The sequence below is a fragment of the Stigmatopora nigra genome, chromosome 21, assembly GCF_051989575.1.
Source record: "Stigmatopora nigra isolate UIUO_SnigA chromosome 21, RoL_Snig_1.1, whole genome shotgun sequence".
Taxonomy (NCBI): domain Eukaryota; kingdom Metazoa; phylum Chordata; class Actinopteri; order Syngnathiformes; family Syngnathidae; genus Stigmatopora; species Stigmatopora nigra.
The window spans coordinates 9,293,520-9,312,079 of NC_135528.1; the positions used below are offsets into that span (position 1 = coordinate 9,293,520).

At 47.5% G+C, this 18,560-nt stretch overlaps 3 protein-coding genes across 3 annotated transcripts; 1 reads left to right on the forward strand and 2 right to left on the reverse strand.

Annotated features, from left to right (window-relative positions):
- Positions 1-44: 44 nt before the first annotated feature.
- On the reverse strand, positions 45-5,478 carry LOC144214819 (cell adhesion molecule CEACAM6-like). Its single transcript, XM_077743509.1, has 10 exons — positions 5,354-5,478; positions 4,949-5,284; positions 4,023-4,189; positions 3,805-3,931; positions 3,296-3,574; positions 2,535-2,813; positions 2,165-2,419; positions 1,967-2,084; positions 1,449-1,488; positions 45-1,357 (listed from the first exon to the last, which is right to left on the reverse strand). Exons 1-9 carry the CDS (start codon positions 5,409-5,411, stop codon positions 1,470-1,472), a joined length of 1,638 nt encoding a protein of 545 aa, XP_077599635.1. The 5' UTR covers positions 5,412-5,478; the 3' UTR covers positions 45-1,357; positions 1,449-1,469.
- A 1,180-nt stretch (positions 5,479-6,658) lies between these two features.
- Positions 6,659-10,684, forward strand: LOC144214822 (uncharacterized). The gene is made up of 5 exons (XM_077743516.1): positions 6,659-6,785; positions 8,231-8,415; positions 8,488-8,565; positions 8,893-9,060; positions 9,877-10,684. The coding sequence occupies exons 2-5, from the start codon at positions 8,257-8,259 to the stop codon at positions 10,054-10,056; spliced, it is 585 nt and encodes a 194-aa protein (XP_077599642.1). The 5' UTR covers positions 6,659-6,785; positions 8,231-8,256; the 3' UTR covers positions 10,057-10,684.
- Positions 10,685-11,332: 648 nt separating this feature from the next.
- Positions 11,333-12,797, reverse strand: LOC144214821 (saxitoxin and tetrodotoxin-binding protein 2-like). Its single transcript, XM_077743515.1, has 6 exons — positions 12,650-12,797; positions 12,460-12,587; positions 12,295-12,389; positions 11,724-11,852; positions 11,535-11,654; positions 11,333-11,467 (listed from the first exon to the last, which is right to left on the reverse strand). The coding sequence occupies exons 1-6, from the start codon at positions 12,773-12,775 to the stop codon at positions 11,418-11,420; spliced, it is 648 nt and encodes a 215-aa protein (XP_077599641.1). The 5' UTR covers positions 12,776-12,797; the 3' UTR covers positions 11,333-11,417.
- Between the last annotated feature and the right edge of the window lie 5,763 nt (positions 12,798-18,560).

The following is an 18,560-nucleotide window of genomic DNA, read 5'->3' on the forward strand; positions in this document are numbered from 1 at the left end:
TAGTTTGAAACAGTGGCAGGCACGCACCTATGAACACACACTGATTGGCTTTCAAAGTGGAGAACAAGTTCCGTTTTTTATTCTTTGACTTAAAACAAGAGAAGACAAAAACAAACAAGGGCCACGGAAAAGGCGCTTAGCACTCCAACGCCGCACGCTAACGGGCTAACAAATGTGGTGGTGACTAGCCATGTACTTCAGCTCCACTTTTTTTTTTACAATAAATACTCAAAGCAGTGCACAAACAAACTCAGTAACCTGACAAAGTCAATTCAAATATCAACATTTACAAACGTTTCATGCCAAAAGTCACTGTCCAGCCCCGCCCGCTTTGGATGTTTATTCTCGACTTGTCATCGCACGTTGCCTTCACTGTATCTTTGCTGGCTTCAATGTGCGTATCTTTTGTGTGACTGTGTGTAATATTTGTGTCTTAGGGTGTGACTGACTATGTGTGTGAGTATCTCAGGGCACGTGCGTCTTCTCGGGTTTCCAGAAGGCACTGGGGTGTTGCAACCAGCCAGGGGTATGTATGGATGTCTGTATATAGGTGGGCTTTTAGCAGTGGGCGGGGCAAAAACATAGCAGTCAGGTGACTTGAGGGGGAAACGGAGCAGGCAAATTGAAGACAACAAAACAAAACATGACCATAGGAAGGAAGTAGTGTTGCACCAATACTGTTTTTTTTGGACTTTGTGGGTATTGATACCATATTTTTGGGTGAAAATTGACCTTTTCTTGTTCTTTTTATACTAAATGACTGCATACTCAGTTGAAAGTAAAGGTTGGTTTAACAGACTTTGTTAAACTAACTCATTAGTTTATTGAGTATAAAGCCATTTTTAAATGTGTGTAGCTGGGTTGGTAGTCTATCTGTTATTTCTTAGTATTTAAGTACTTGGTACTTTTTTGCTGTATCTGCATGGGTGGAACACTACTAAGAAGCACTTTTCTTTTTGTCAAGCTATTTCTGGCGGCTTTTTCTGAACTTTTTTGGGTGCCGGATTAAAAAAAAAGGGGGATTTCAATTTGTCCTCTATTTTGTCAAGTTTTTCAACTGTAGTATCCCAAATTTCTCTAAAAAAAAATACGACTATACTTTTACTGCCAATTCAGAAAAAAACTTGACATGCAGGGGAACAATTGAGATCTTTTTTTTTTCAAATGACGCACCCAAAAAACGTCTGTCAGACCCAAAAATTTGAAGAAAAAAAATACAAACTCAAAATTGTCATATAGATGCCTCAGCTAGGAGATTTTTTTGCCACAGAGCAAATAAAAGTTGACGAGTTATGGCCAAAGGAATGACGGTTATGCCTCGTTGAGCTGTTGAATCCGATGTCGGGAGTTGAAACTCCTGCGCGCACAAACGTATTCTCGACTACTGTTTTGCAAGCATTTGGGTATTGAAGGGTAACCACGGCAACGCAATGGACATCAACACTTACCAGTAGTGTGTGCAAAGTTCACTAGTACGGCGACTCCACCCTAAACACACAAAAAAAGATGAGCAAAAACTTCATTAATCAATAGTTAACCTTTTATAAGGCGAGTCATTATTTTTACTCATTCATATATTTATTTTATGCTTATTTTGGGGCATTTCTGTGTCACATTCTTTGGATTTTGATTCACTTCTTAATAATTTAGGGTCATTTAGTTGATTTGGAGCATTTTCACCAGAAATAAACACTAGTTGGTGAAACGTTGAAGTATATTTTTTAGGTGTAAATGACTATATATGGTGCTTTGTATACATAAGTATCATCATCTTATGGGTGAGCATAAGGTGTTGACACACTGCAAGGAATGTGGTCAGGCAGCCAAATTAGCCATCGCAAAAGTGACAATGAATTACGTGTTGTTATTTAACGTGCTCGCCATAATTGTCCAATCCATTTGAAGCCTATTGCCATGAATGGGTGTGTTCAAAGTCAATTGAACTTCGAGTAAACGGTGTACTTACGGAACTTTCTGCCTACAGTACATGACCAGGCCGATGGCCAGGCCCAACGCGGCCAGGACGCCGATGATGATTCCCGCGATGGCGCCGTCCGACAGGCCTTCTTCCAACGTGCCCTCCTCTGCGTACGCACACAAATAGGAAATAGCGGTGAGTCCATGGCAAGCCAACACCAAAAAAATAACACAAACGGGTGACCACCTTTGACGGATAGGTTGTGCGTGGAGACGGCGCTCTTCCCGGTCACGCTGTTGTGCGCCTGGCACGTGTAGGTGCCCGTGTTTTTGTAGTTGGCCTCGGCGATGGCGTAGGTGGAGGTCTTGGTGGGGGTCAGCGTCCCGTTGAATTTCCAGGTGAAGTTTGCGTTTGGCACCGAGGCGGCCGAGCAGCGGAGGTTGACGCCGTCCCCCACCTCCACCGCGCTATCGCCGCTCACCTTCACCTCCTCGGGGCCGACTACGCACGGGTGCAAAACACGAGGCGATAGCTTAGTTGGCCAAAGGTCCAGCTACCTTGAATTGAATTGCTTTTTACAGGATCCAAAATGAAAAACGCTATGGTGCCCACTTACAGTTAACCACCATCTGGTAGGCGGCCTTTCCCTCGCTGGCGGCGTTAGCCAGGCGGCACTCGTAGCGGCCGTTGTCGTCCCGCCGCAGCGGCGTGAAGGCGATCCAAGTGCCGTCGGGCGAGGCCGCCACGTGGGCCGGCAGGGGTTGGCCGTTTTTCAGCCACGTCCTCTGGGTCACGGCGCCCGCCGCCGCCCGGCAGCTCAGGTTGGCCGAGCTGTTGACGGCCAATAGGACGGCGGCGGCTGGCGGGTGGCTCATCTGTACGCCTGACACCGGCTCTGAAAAGATGGACGTGGTATTAGTTTCAAAAAATACCTTCAAAAAATACCATGAAAAAAGGAAGGCAGCTAAAAGCTACTACGAAACGCCTTGACCATTTTACACAACAATGCAAAATACACAGACTACAAGCCCCGCCCACTGCCCCTCACACAGAGACACATTCCAGTTGAGCAGGTTTCCAGAAGCAGTGGAGAAATGAATGCCACACCTAACAAGTGCCTTCCTGACTCCATTTTACAGCTCCGGTAAACTTTTTATAAGACAAACGTTGGCTGCCATTGACCCCTAATTTATACACTGGATTTATAAACTGCTAATATGAGATTAGAGTCATAAAGTTGCAATATTATGAGGTTTCAATTATACACTATAAGATTATGTGGCTCATGATGTCATCCCACCTGAAAAAAAATGTGTGTGTTTATATTACAGAAAAGGGGCGTGGCACCCACCCACCCTCACCCAGCCACTCACTCACCCACGACACTGAAAGAGATGACGGGCGAGGCGACCACTCTCTTGGTCTTGGCGTTGGTGGCCTTGCAGCTGTACTCATTGAGTCGATTCCAATTGGCTTGGCCCTGGATGACTTTGAGGGTCAGCTCGGCCCCGGCTCCGGCCAACAGGCTCCCGTTGCGGTACCAGGCCAAAGCGGCGGGGGGGTTGGAGCGCGAGGCGCACGTCAGGTTGAAGTCGGAGCCGCCCCGGACGAAGCGCGGCGGCTTCGCCGGCGTGACCGTCACCTTGTCCGGACCGTCTGGGCACAATGCGGGTACGTATAATAACATTAACTGACACTATGGTTAAAAGGTCAAAAGTCGTGGCGTTATTCAATGCAGAAAGTCAGCAAGAAATGTCAACAAATAATCACCAAAGTCAACAAAAAGTCACCAATGTCAATGGTAGTGACTTGAAATTCCCCATGCTTTGTTCTTTAGTATAGATGGGAGCCCAAAGCGCCCTAAAATGACAAAGCGTGCTACTCACATAAGACGGGCAGAGTGAAGGGGGTGCTCTTTTTGGTCTCCAGTTTATTGGCCGCACTGCAGACGACAGGTTGAGCTAGGTCGCTACGTAGCAACCGCACGATGGTCAGCTTGCTGCTGAACTCGCTCTGAAATGGCAAAATGGTGGTGAGAGGCGGCTGAGGGGGGGGGGGGGGGGGGGTTCTGGCCAAGCCCGGCGGGGCGGCGGCGGAATCGGACCTCCTCCACGTCCAGCCGTCCGCCGACGGGAGTGACGATGGGCGCGGTGCCGTTGAGCCAGGTGAATTTGAGGAATGAACCTTGTGCCTTGCAGGTCAGGACCACCGTGCTGTTGTGCTCCACGGCTTCCGCAACGTTGGCGCTCACCACCACGCCGGAGACCGGCTCTAAAAAAAAACGCAACGTCGTCTCAGTGTCACGACGCTAATCTTCTTTTCAATTCCTTGTTCTTAGAAGGTTTTGCTAGTATGGCTCACAAGGAATAACATTGGAAATTATGCATGGTTTGTGGCGCTCTTTTTCAAAAAAAGTTCCCGAGCCCTGCTTTATACAGCGGGTGCCCCCGACATACGAGCAATTTGAGATACGAGTAGAATTTGGAGTAGATGATTGTCTTGAGATACGAGACACATTTTTGAGGATTTGCGAGGATGCTCATAAGAACATCTTTCTGGTCACAACGCCGTCGTGTACGAGCACTGGGCGGAGCCTTGTATTTTTGGGGTGTTTTTTTTTTAGGGTTAGGGTTAGTCACAATGGCGGGCGGAGCTTGCTCGCTAATACCAGAGGAGTAGATCACTTTTTTGAATGTGTCTGCATCCTAATCCAAGTTTATTTAAAGTAGTTTGTTTATGTTACGAGCGCGTTGCCGTGCAAAAAGTCTGTCTTTCTTACTCTCAGTCAGATTAGGGAAAAAGGTGAGGAGGAGGAGGGAGGGAGGGGGCCGCGCCCCAAAAACGGACAGAATTTTTTGAATTGTTCCCGAGCGCCGCGTCCCCCACCAGGTAGCCCCGCCCCCCGGGAAAGGCCCATTTTGCCGCAGCTAATGGACGGCGTCTTCTTTTTTGGGGGGGGGGGGGAATTCCTTTTTAAAGCGTCCGAGAAAAGAAGGGAAAGGAGGGACGGCGTCGGCTCGGGCAACTCACCGAGCACACGCAGCTGGATCTCGCCAGTTTCGGTTTCGCTGTTGTTTTTGATCACGTTGAGGCTAAAGTCGCCGCTGTCGGCGGCCGTGATGGCGCTCAGGGTGAGCGTGCCGGTGACGGGGTCCACGCCCACGCGGCCCCGGTAGGCCTCGTTGACCTTTTGTCCTTGGGGACCCAGGGTGATCACGTGGATCTGTTCTTCCCCGTTGTGGAAATTCCAAATGAGGAAGACGTAGTCGGCCTTCTTCAGCAGCGTCGCCAACGTCACGTTCTTCCCGGCCTCCGCGTCCACGGGGCCCGCCGGCAGAATGTCGAGGGCCGTCGCCGCCGCCGCCGCTGGGGGGGCAAAAGCAGGGGAGGGGTCAGTGTGAGCCCAAGCGGACGCAAACCAGTTGAAGTGCTTACCCCAAAAGGCCAGCAGGAGCGCCGCCATGGCCGTGGTCGCTTTCCTGGCCGTCGTCATCGTCGTCCGGAGAGCAGAAGAAAATGCGGGCGCGGGGAATGGCTTCTCCGCGGACACACCCAGGCAGGCGCACAGGTGAGCCCCTCCCCCGCTCGGTCAGGGGGCGGGGCCTGCCTGTCGCTCACTCCCCAAATGACTCATTCACAATCCAAAAAAGACATGCATTAGCCTCAATGGCAACAAAGTCCAAGTCCCTTTTTCTTACTTTTTTGATTTCAAATTGTTTGACTTGATGTATTGTTTTCATAGTTTTGATGTACTGTTGTTCTATTTTCATAGTTTTGCCGTGCTGATGCCGGCCAGAGGGAGGTAACGGTGCCATAACGTGGATGGACGGCCAATCGTTTGTCTGGGAAAAGCATCTCCGAGAAGAAAGTAGTCCTCTCAACTCACTGGGACAACTGGTGAGTGAGATTTGTTCCCATTTTGAACTTTGAAAATTGGTTCAGTCCTCAAAATAACAAAATCTATTTTCAACTTTGTCCAGCAGTGTTAAAAATGCTATTTACTATCATTTTTGAGACACAATTGTTATATTTATAGTTCAGAAACAAAGTATATATGTATACAGGGGCGTTTTAGTCATGGGCAAGGGAAGTTTGCAGAGGGACGCCCCCCAGCGTTTGTAAAGTGTCATTGCACCCAGTCTAAAATGCATCTTTTTTCGCAGTAGAACCATTTTTACCCTTACATCACCAAAGTCCAGAATAATGTTTTAAATTCAATACAATCATCCAGAACATAACTTAATGATGACTTTAAAAAAAGTTTGAAAAAAATCTGCTATATATATACACACACATATATACATATATATACATATACAGCTCACATTGATCTCGTCATAGCATGTTCGCAGTGGGCGGAGCTTCCGTAGAAGTAGTAAAACGGAAAAAGGAGACTTCTGGAGAAACGGGAGTTGGTAATGTTCCACCGAACAATCATTTGTCGGTGATATTGAATACCCGTAAATTGGGGGCCCGTCCAATACTACAACCCAACTATTCTTCATAACAACAGCGTAATAGCACATCAAATTCAGTCAATCTTTCTCGTGCCACTAGAGGGAGCCCACCCATCCCCTGGGGGTGCTGGTGCTGCATTTTACAAAGCACTGACCCAAAGAATTGTGCACCAAAACATAAATAATCTCCAAAATATATTCAGTGGCTAAGTGGCAATTGCGTCATGTTAAGCACATGATGACGTCATCCTGATGGGGCGGGGCTAGGAATGAGTCACTTACTTCATTTGCTGCTTGCTATAAAATAGAGGCCACTTTCTTCTTTTTTTTTTTTTCTAGTCTGAAAAGAGCGAGCGAGCAAGCGGACAGGCGGGCGGGTGGGCGGCGGGGGTCGGCGTCCGATGACTCAGGTGATGTGTCATACTATAAAGGGGAACTTTCACATCTGTCCACAAACACACGCTTACTCTTCACACACACACACACACACACACACACACACTCACTCACTCATGCCGGACACTTATGACAGACACCTGGACTTGCGACAAGATGAAACGTAAGTTGGAGTTTTTTAACACTTTGAGCGCCGTTAACAATGCCAGCCGTCCAATTTACTTTGAATTGATTTTGTCAGTCGTAGCCATGCCGGGGCGGCCATGTTGGTAGGGGCGATGGAAGGTCTTTTCATGCTTAAGATGGGAATTGAAATGAGTGAATTTATTGGTAGATGTCCAATCCATTAGAACTGGGATGCTGTCGCGGATGTCGTTTTAATTAGACTCCTTGGTGTATGTCGTAGACAGCCATCTTGGAACAGAGGACTTCTTTGGTGGGTTGTATTGATTTCAAATGAAATTTCTAAATAAGTTTGTTATTAGTCAGCGTCAAATTCTTGCTAAATGGGAGGTTCACATCATCTCCAATAACTGGGTAACAAAAAAAATGATGTCCACTGTCTTAATGGCCACACTTTGTTTTATTAGTGTCTTTTTGGTGCTACCACCAAAAAGTTTCTCTTTTCAATTAAGCCCAAGCGATATGAGGTCATGTGACCTGCAAAAAGCTGCAAAAAGGTCTCATTAAAATGCAAGCATGTTTTGTCAGTGGGAATGCGTCTTTACAGAGCATCACGTCATCAAGTGCATTAATGCAGGTTCATGAATTGGTTGGGAGGACAAAAAATATGTCAAGATTTCCAGCGTCTAGACAAGGCGTCCCTGTGTGATGTCATTCGAAGGTCGCCCTGAGGCAAAAAGACAAATGGCGGCCCGTCAACTTTAACATTTGCCTTTTTAAGAATAGCAAAAAGAAAAAGAAAACAATTCAAATCTCTTTGAAAATAATGATTTCCCACAATGAAGTCAGAGTGATGTCACATTTTCCCTGTTGTCCAAGTGAAGAAAGTCAAGTATTTACGTGAGGCCACTTCCCGCCGCAAACGCCGTCTGTCCAGGCGCCGTTTGCGGCTCCTCTGAGGCCGTCCGTCACGGTGAAAAACCTCTGGAAAGTCCGTCCGTTTGTCTGACTCAGCAGACGCATGCGGGCAGGCGTGCGTGCGTGCGTGCGTGCGTGCGTGACCTCCACAAGACATGAAGACTGAGGTCCAGTCTTGGTCACATGGCATTTTTTTTTTTTTTGCTTCATGACAGACACTTTGACCCAAACCCAGCCACTTTCTTCATAGTCAGCATTGCCTCATTAATAGCCAAAATAGGACTTGAAGTAGAACTAGCATGAGAAAGTGCACTTTGAAAATAGAATCCAATCCATATCCACTGCCATTTTGACCCAGAAATACTTCATTTTCAGAATATTAAGTCCAAACTAACTTTTTACGGATATCCCTTTTCAGTGCTGGGTGGCCCCGCCCCTTGTCTGATGCTCCTGCTGTTATCGCTGGAGACGCTGCGACCGGCGGCGTGCCGCCCGTGCGCCAAAGGCGGCCCGTGCGTCAAAGGCCGCCGCCTGTGCGGCGTGCTGAAGAAGGCCAGCGTTCACCTGGAGGTGATCAGGAAGGCCGTCGTCCGACTGCAAAGGGTGCCCGGCAAAGTCTCCGCGCCGCGCTTTGTCCTCCGAGTTCTCCCGACTGAAACTTTTGCCTTCCCATAGGAAGACGACTTGTTGGGGATTCAACTAGAAAGTCTTCCCGTCATCCTGATGACGGCCGCCCACTTGTACACCCTCAAGGTAAACACACGTGTCTCCAATACATTGACCTCAATAGACGCCCAAAGCATTGTATATGTGTGTATGTATGTATGTGTGTATGTATGTATGTATCTATCTTTGTATTTGTGTGTTTGTATATGTAATTGTTTTATTTTCCACTAGAGGGGGACCCACATCTATATATATATTTTTTTTTTCTCTCAAGTTTAGCACTATTATTATATTTTTACAAATTGTATGAAGGATTATCCATTCATTGAATTGACTGGCTGCTATTGGCAGCTAAGGACGTCAATTGAACTTTTCTTCTGTTTTTTTTTTTTTAAAATTTTTTCTTCCCGGCAGGCCGACGAACGTTTATCTCAGCTGTACGTGCACGCGCTGTCGTTGTCGGCGCACGCCGACTGGCTCCGGACGGCTTTTCACAACGTTAGCTTGCCCTTCGAGGACGCGGGCGAAGCCGCCGCCCACCTGCTGGAATTGGCCGACTGCGTCAGGACCGCCCTCAAACAGGTGAGCCGACTCTTAACCTCAGTTCGGAACTAACTAGCGCACGTAGACAACCGACGGGACCGGTCGCCAGCACGGCCTTTCGCTCTTTTCAAGCTTTGTTTCAAGCTGCAATGCTCACATGCTAGCAAACTAAAGCGCTAAGCTTTATATAATACCTGCCATCCTCAACCAATTGCTCCCCTTATTAATGATTGCAATTCCCCTTGTTAAGAAACCGGACATATTTACTCGGAAGTTTGACATTTTCCCCAAAATGGACGAGGGGTACCTAATTAATCGGTGCGCCTAATCCATTGATGCGCCTTTTGTCTGCGCTAAATTCTTGACCGTCTGGGTACATTGCTTGCTGATGCGCTATGCTTAGATGGTGAAAAGTGTCTTATCTTCAATCTGGCTAGTTTGCTATTGCTTGGGAAAGGATTTCGCCACACTATAGATTACTCCATTTTCAAAATATTGTTGTTGTGGGTATTGATATGATAATACCCTTGTGAGAAACCTGTTTGTAAATACCTTAACAATTGAATGAGTAGCCAAAAATGTATTGATACATTAGAGATAGCCGCAATGTAGTTATGACTTTAGATCCATTCAAACAGGCTTGTCATACACTCGTCGTTAGCTAAGAGGCTAATAGCCAGTCAAAGCTACAGCATGGCCTATCTCACGTTTGTCCCTTTTCAATCTTTGGCTGACTCTATCAAGCTCGAAGGGCTAGCACGCTAAAACCCCAATCAGACCGGAGTCCCGTTGACCAATCGTCGTTATTGATCGGCGCCTCTGACGTGAAGCGTGGTCCCGGTTTGTGGTTTCCAGATGGGCGCGGCGGTCCCCGCATCAGCGCCGCATCCGTCGCTTCCCACCGTGCGTTCGGCGTTTGGCACGCTGCGCTACTCGGCGGAGATCTCGCGCTGCTTGGCGCTCTTTTGCGACTGGTCCCGACGACTCCTACATCACGTAGGCAGGACGGCTGCCTGTCCTCGGAGAACAAGATGAAAGACACCCGGGAATTGGGGTTTTTTTCCCTCTGATAGAGGAGCTCACTTTTCTTGCCATCTTTTGCTGGGACAAATGGGAATGGCCGCCATCTCATATGCACTGACAACCACAGGAAGTTCTCCAGATGCCCCCAAATCCTGAAAAGATGACCCACCTTGCCCCTGTAAAACGTGACCGGACGTTTGGTCGCCGGACGTTTTGTCGCCGGTCTTTTGGTCGCTGGTCAAATGTACTTGGATATTAAACAGTACTTGGATATTAAACACTACCTAGATATTAAACTCTCTCTCTTATGAATATAATTTTGAGAGATGGTTTCAAAAGTAAACTCTCTGTTACCATTTGACCGGCGACCAAACGTCCGAGCACCCTATAAAAGGCTTAAAGGATACACCAGTTCTCAGGCTTTTTTATGAGTTTGCTTCGACGCCGCAACCGCCATTGACGGCAAAGGTACACCAGGACATACCAAACATGCGCCATGTTGGATGTGGAATATTGACGTATTTATGATGCCGACGAGATGCCGGCATCTCCTCGGCTGGATATTTAATAGTAGCCATTTTGCTGTCATTTTTTTTATATGTGTATTTATGTTTTTACAAATAAACCAAAGTGTTATTTATCTTTTTTTTTTTTGGTGGGCCCTTTGTTTCCACCAAAAATATTTAGCATTCTAAAACTTAAATAGCGCCCAGCTGAGGTTTAAAAGTCATACCATTGTCATGGTCACACCCTCAATTGGGTCAGAAAATGATGGATCCTTATTAAGCATAATTATTTGGACGATAGAACACAATTAACTCTAGGCCACGCCCACCCAATTTAACAAACATTATGTTCCCAATTATCTGCAGCTGTCTTTCTTCTTTTAGAAGACAAACACACCCCAAAAAAAGCAGCTCGTCCAGCTATAAAATCCAAAACATAATTCACAAAGTTTCCAAAAATCAATATAAAATGACCCAATAAAAAAACGCAAGTACCTCCAAATGAATGAACCAAAATGTCCGCCTTTTAAAAAATTTCTGATATCTTGTGCAATTTATGATTGTTTGTTTCCCAGGAAACAAAGATGGCTGCCATTTTCATCGAAACATCCATTTTCCCGTAATATGAAGAAATAAGGACGGCCCGGCCTCACATTTCCGGGCTCGAGGGTTCGATCCCGGGTCGGTCCTCACTGTGTGGAGTTTACCTGTTCTCCCCAGGCTGGCGTGGGTTTTCTCGGGGTACTCCGATTTCCTCCCACTTTGTAAAAACGTATCGTACACTTGGTTCATATTTATTTATTTGATCCGAGTCTGGCTTGGATAGCAAAATGGAAGTTGACTTTTGGGTGCCTGGTCGCCCGCCGTCTAAGCCGCCGCCCCCGCCGCCCCCGCCGGCGCCTCGGGTTGGCAAAGCTCTGCGGGTAGAAGAGACGGCAGATTTAGTCTGGCGACTTACCACAGGATGCCGTCGAAGCTTTTGACCTGGAAGCCCGTCCTCCACAAAGACTTGGTAGTCGCGGAAGGCCAAACACGTCAGCATTTTCATCAGCTTCTCCCGTTGACCCTCTCGTTGTTCAAGTCCCATCACGTGGCCCTGCCTCGCTGCCGTAGCGCACATTGTCATTAGCCACGCCCCCCCCCCCCCCCCCGGGAGGCCCCGCGTGGGCTTACCGTAGCTGAGCAGGAAGCGCCCCATCTCGCCGGCTTCCACAAACATCAACATGGCGTCTGGCGATCTTTGGTAGAATTTCAGCGTGAAGCTGGCGTTCATGGGTTGCTGCGTACCGTTGCTGGCCACGTCTGACAAAATTGGAGCTTCATAACTACCACTGACTCAAGGATAGATTCATCTGTCACTCATTTCCTGAACCATTTATCCTCACAAGGATCACGGGGGGTGCTGGAGCCTATCCCAGCTAATGACAGGTACCAGGCGGGACACCCCGACCGAATTGGTGGACTCCCAATCGCAGGACACAAACTAGTCACTAGGGGCAATTTAAAGTGTCCAACATGTTTTGGGGATGTGGTGAGAAAAGCAGAGTACCCGGAGAAACCCCGCCCACGCAAGCCCCGGGAGAACCCAGCTGGGATCGAACACTCGACCCCAGAACCGTGCGGCCGACGCACTAACCACTCTACCAGCGCGCCGCCCTAATGTCTTCATAATAGGGGAAAATTGCTGATTAGTGTATGATTGCAATGAATGGCAGCCATTTTGCACGTGTGGGTGGTGACTCACAGTCGATGACAGCCCGTAAGACGAGGGGCTGGACGCTGCCGCCGTCCTGGGCGGGTTTGCTGACGTTCATATTGTACGTGACGCAGGAACCATTGCTGCGGCCGGCGCACAACGTCCCGCCGTTACATTTCCTTCCTTTCGGAGCGGAGTGAATGCGGGACATACTTGAAGAGGTTCCTCTCTAGGTAGCGTATGGCGTCTCCGTCCGCTTGGAGACTGACGGCCGAGCTCTTGAGCTCAGTAATGGGCAGGACCTCCCCCGCCCCCCACAGCAAACGCCACTCGCCAAACACCTGCCGGCGGACCATCGTGCTGAGCTTTACGCTAACGGGCATGGCCTGCCAATTTGGCCTACCTGACTCAGGTCTTTGGTGGGGAGGGGCTTGTAAATAGCCTGGCAAGCATCCGGGTCGGCCAGCGCGGCGGACGCCGCCGTCAGTAGTAGCATCAAAGTCGCCACGCTCTTCATCTCGCCCCCCATGGTCTTCCTTTAGCTGGGCTCAGGAGAGGCTTTTATGGTAGATCCCGCCTCCTTGGGGGTGTTGTCCATCCTCCACCCATTCCAAAGTCTCATTTTATTGATTGGCCAAACCCCCCCCAAATATTGACCGTTGTGTAATCAAATCGCCGTGAAAATACCAGTGTGAAAGAGAGAAAAAAATGTTTTTCAAGAAGACATAGCAAATTGCTAAGAGAAAGAAAAGTATACGTTGTCATGCTTTTATTAGCGTACCAATAATCAAGGGATCTCAAGATTATATGATAAGACAAAGCAGGAAATATATTGCAATTATTAGGAATTGTTTCAAAAACCCCATCATTTAACAGAAAAAGAACCCCAAAAAATCCAAATAGTAAACCAAATAAGTATTAGATCAAGTAAAAAGCCATATTATCTATGTATTGATGTCTAAAATGTTTTTCTGTGTCTGTATTCTCACCCTCTTGCTACTGTGACAGTGTTATTCAAGCCAAATACCGGACGGATAACCCTAATCCTAACCCAAAAATGCTCTTCCCCCAAATGCTACATGAGAAATTATTACCCAATTCCAGCTGTGTATTATTTTAGCATGCTATCATTCATTCTTTGGCTCTTGTTGATCGCAATTGGTCATTCCTATTATCCTTGGGTGTCGGTGTTGAAGCTGCTGTCGCTGTTAGATGCCGGCGGGCTCAACGTTGCCGTCTGCGTGTTACCAGAGTGCGTCATGCCTGTGTCCATTGTGCTTATGTCCATTGTGCTTATGTCCATGGTGCTCATGACCGTGATGCCCGTGGTATCCATTAACGGGGTATCCATGTGCGTGGTGCTTATGTCCGTGATGCCTGTGGACATGGTGCCAGTGGACGTGGTGCCCGTGGACATGGTGCCCGTGGACATGGTATCCGTGATGCCTGTGGACATGGTGCCAGTGGACATGGTGCCAGTGGACATGGTGCCAGTGGACATGGTATCCGTGTCTGTGATGCCCGTGGACATGGTGCCCGTGGACATGGTATCCGTGATGGCCGTGGCCTCCGTCATGGCTGTCAGCGCAGTAGATATGGGATTGTCCTCGGCAAGAGTTTGTAGGAGGTGTCGGCCAAATGTGTGGCGGCCTCGACTTCCCTCTATTGCCGTTCCTGTTGGTTTGGTGGAGTTTGTTCAGATCAAGCTTTAGATTGAAGAAATGCGCTCCGAGGACTTACCAAAAAGTAGAAGGGAAAAGAGCAAAGCGTAGAGAGTCATGGTGATGTCCAACGAAAGCTGCTTCTTTTCTGCAAAGATCACATTGGAAAATGATTTCCTTGTAGCTTTAAGGCTAGAAAATGAAGTGGAAAAGTTGGAATGCAGGCTTTTGAGCGCTCACAACTTGAAAAGCACAATTGCAGCTTCTGCCATGCATCACTTTGACAAATGCAAACAAAAATGTCCATTGAAATCCCGCATATTACTCACCGTGCTCCAAAGATTCACCTGTTATCAGTGGTAATGGACACCTAATAACAATGTTCAACCTGATCTGACAATTTATATGTCCTCCCTCCCTAATAATCATTAGGGCAAGGCTCCATCTCTCTCATCATTTGCCAGCTCAGCCACTCCCATTTAGCATTTTTTTTTTTTACCTTCCCGCTCATCAAATGGCTTTCATGTTGAAACAATGGTGGACTACCTTCATCCTCTCACCACAAATGATTTGGGGCGTCCACACCCGTGAAACTCGTCACCTGCCAACTTAGCCGGAGGGTCACCACATACGGCCCAATTTTCCATTTTGACGGAAAGACACTCGCCGCTATCTGTGGACAAAGACACCGACCGAGCCATATGCGGGGAATTGGGCGCCAACCTGGGAGTGTCGCCGTTTGCACTAACGTCAAAAAGTAGTTGACAAATATAAAGCCTTCAATTTGGATATGTATGTATACTTTGATTGATAAGGTGCTAGCATGACACTAGGCTAGCGTACGTTATGCTAGCTGCTAGTGTACTGTTAGGCTGGGCACTAGCGTTGTTTTTTTTTTAAGACAGTATGAGCAAAACTAAGTTTGATAATGCTTTATTGAGGTGAAAGATACACTGTGATGTCAAGATTTGGTCGTTTTCCAAGCGTTCACGTCTGCATTGTGTTGTCATTACAGCTGTGTGATATGCTTCTTCTTGGAGTATTGAGCGTCTTCTTGAGCTTTAAAAGCACTGGACACGGAAGTCAAATATCTTGCCACATAGCCCCGGGGCTTTTTGGAATGGCTTTACTCTGATGCTCGCAATTCGTGGAAAGGAAGGCCAGAAGGCCGATATTGTTGGGGTGAACGTCCGCTGGCTTCATCGGAATAAGTAAGTGAAGTCAATTCATTGATAATATTGTCTATTATAAATAGATTTTTTTTTTAAAAAAGAATAATTTGATTAAGAAATATATAAATAGAAACATGACAAGACAAAAACAATGACAGTTTCAATTCTTAGCCTTCTAAAGGGCTTTGTCTTTCTCTTTCAATTTGCCTTCAGACGTTGCTTTTGATCCAAAGGAATGTTCCTTTAACAAAATGCCATTGGGAGAGGCTTCCTTACCACTAATAGTTCTCACTAAATGATTGTGCTTATTGTCTTGGTGACAGGCAAGTCGTCCCATGCTTTTCGACGTTTTTATTTTCCCGTTCCTGAACTGAGTTTCGACGGAACGGGTTTTACGGACTTTACGGATTGCTTCTGGTTCTTTGGTCGCTTCCCGCTGAAGTTTTTGGAGCATTTCCAGGTTACTTCTTATTGGTATTGAAAGCATTTAATCACGTATGTACAGGATGAATGAGCTACAGGCAGAAAAATCAGGTAGACTGGACGGACAAAGCTACTTTCCAAGCTTAAAGAAGTACAACTGCTTTTTGAAACAATCATACAAGGCAGAAAAACACAGCGGAAAAAGCATGACGATATATATATTTTTTAAATGGCATTGTGTTGTCAGCGTCGGTCGTCGGGAGTGACGCCGTTGTCGGCGGTGTCGGCGGTGTCGGCGGTGTCGTCGGTGACGGCGGTGGTGGTGACGGCAGTGGTGGTTGAAATGGTGTCTGGCATGCCCCTCTCGGTGATGTTCAGGGACAGCCAGATGTGGATGTTGAGCGAGTTGTTAACCAGGCTGATCGAGGTATTCACCACCGGGTCGTCGATAATGATGCAACCGGTGTCGCCGCCGGTGTCCCCGCTCGTGTCACCGCCAGTGTCGCCGCCAGTGTCGCCGCTCGTGTCACCGCCAGTGTCGCCGCCAGTGTCGCCGCTAGTGTCCCCGCCGGTGTCGCCACCGGTGTCGCCGCCAGTGTCACCGCCAGTGTCGCCGCTAGTGTCTTCGCCAGTGTCGTCGCCGCCAGTGTCGCCGCTGGTGTCACCGCCAGTGTCGCCGCCGGTGTCACCGCCAGTGTCACCGCCAGTGTCGCCGCCAGTGTCGCCGCTAGTGTCCTCGCCAGTGTCGTCGCCGCCAGTGTCGCCGCCAGTGTCGCCGCCGGTGTCACCGCCGGTGTCACCGCCAGTGTCACCGCCAGTGTCGCCGCTAGTGTCCTCGCCAGTGTCGTCGCCGCCAGTGTCGCCGCCGCCAGTGTCCCCGCCGGTGTCGCCGCCGGTGTCGCCGCCGGTGTCGCCACCGGTGTCGCCGCCAGTGTCACCGCCAGTGTCGCCGCTAGTGTCCTCGCCAGTGTCGTCGCCGCCAGTGTCGCCGCCGGTGTCACCGCCAGTGTCGCCGCCAGTGTCACCGCCAGTGTCACCGCCAGTGTCACCGCCAGTGTCACCGCCAGTGTCACCGCTAGTGTCCTCGCCAGTGTCGTCACCGCCAGTGTCACCGCCTGTGTCACCGCCGGTGTCGCCACCGGTGTCGCCACCGGTGTCGCCACCGGTGTCGCCGCTGCCGTCGCCGCTGCCGTCGCCGCTGCCGTCGCCGCTGCCGTCGCCGCTGCCGTCGCCGCTGCCGCCGCCGCTGCCGTCGCCGCTGCCGCCGCCGCTGCCGCCGCCGCTGCCGCCGCCGCTGCCGCCGCCGCTGCCGCCGCCAGTGTCACCGCTAGTGTCGCCGCTAGTGTCGCCGCTAGTGTCACCGCTGTTGTCGTCCTCGTCGCCGGACTGCAGGAGTTTTCGGCCAATCCTGCCTTGGCCTTGACTTTCCTTGGTTGCTGCGTAGATGGAGGGAGGGAGCAGTTTGCTCGAATCATGCCTTGTTTGCTTGTTACTTAGTTTGTTTGTTAGTGTGATGGTTTGTTAGTTAGTTTGTTAGTTAGTGTATTAGTTTGTTGGTTAGTTTGTTTGTTAGTTTGTTATTTTTGGGTTAGGGTTAGTTTGTTTGTTTGATAGTTAATTTGTTAGTTAGCTTGTTAGTTTGTTGGTTGGTTAGTTTGTTTGTTTGATTGTTTGTTTGTTAGTGAGTTTGTTTGGATGTCTTACCAACAAGTACGAGCAGGAGAAGCAAAGTGTAGGTCCCCATGTTGCTGTCAAAATGGGAACAAATTGGAACTGAAAAAAGCTCTTGGAATGCTTTTCCACTCTAAAAAAAAATCAACAAAAAGAATGTTCAAAGAAAAATGTAATTTCTTAGGGAAAATTCTATTTTGGAATCATTTTTTAAAAAAATATTTTGCCTTCAAGTATAAATCTATCTGAGAAAAAACCTGAACATGAACTAAATGTGTCAACAACTCCAATTAAATTGACAAGCCATGTTTACAATGTCTAAAATGACAAAAAAATGAATAGACAAACAATGAATCCAAAACGAATGAAAAGACAATGCTAATTGCTGTTAAAAGTCATCAACAATGGGAGAAAGTACTCACTTCGGCTCACCTCAGTTCAGCTCAGTGGATCGAGCGTTTCTAACCCAACAAATACTCGGCTCTCCCAATTTAAATTGTCTGAAAAATATGACGCGAATATGAATTCAATTTATGCTTCCTCAAGCTGACACTGGAAAAAACCCATTCATTATACCAATGCCACTCCTTTGACCTTTATTACTCTATATTTAAATAATTAAAATGTGTTCTTTCATAGAAAAGAAGGTGGAGCTTTCCTTTAACATGAACGACTGTCAAATTGCTTTTTATATGAATAATTGGACGTCTATCGCCGTCAGTGCTACAAATGGCGGCTGCCCCGATCAATCAAGCCAAAATTAAACAGACATTTAGTCCAATTTGACTGGCAGAACTTTCTCCAATATTTCAAATAGAAGTATATCCCCATACTTATTTCCCAATGAAGTATATCACCTTTTTTTAATCAACGTTATGACGTTAATTTGCTCTATTTCCTCATTGCGCACGTTTAGGTGTTTTTTCTTTAATTTATTTGTTTACTATTGCCGTAAAGAAGTCATATTTTTGAGTGTGTCTGCATCGTAATTCAGTTTTTTTTTAAATTTGTTTGTTATGTTACGAGCGCGTTGCCATGCAACAAGTCTTACCCCCCCCCCTCTTCTAATTTGAGTCCTCTTAAACATATTTTAGTACTAATAAACCACTTGTTACTTTGTTAACAGATGGTGAATTAGAAGAGGTAATTAGTTTGTCTTGTTTTCATTTAGTTTTGGAATGCCGAAGAACGGGTCAAGATAAAAAAATCAAAGTTTGGAGCGTCAGCAGGTATTCTTTTTTGGATTATATTTGCCGATTAACACGTTTATAAACATGTAGATATATATATAATTATAAAGAAACGTTAACATGTAGATATATCATTATAGGGACATGTCGACATGCCAATAATAATTTGTTGGAAAGATTGTCACCGAAATCATTTT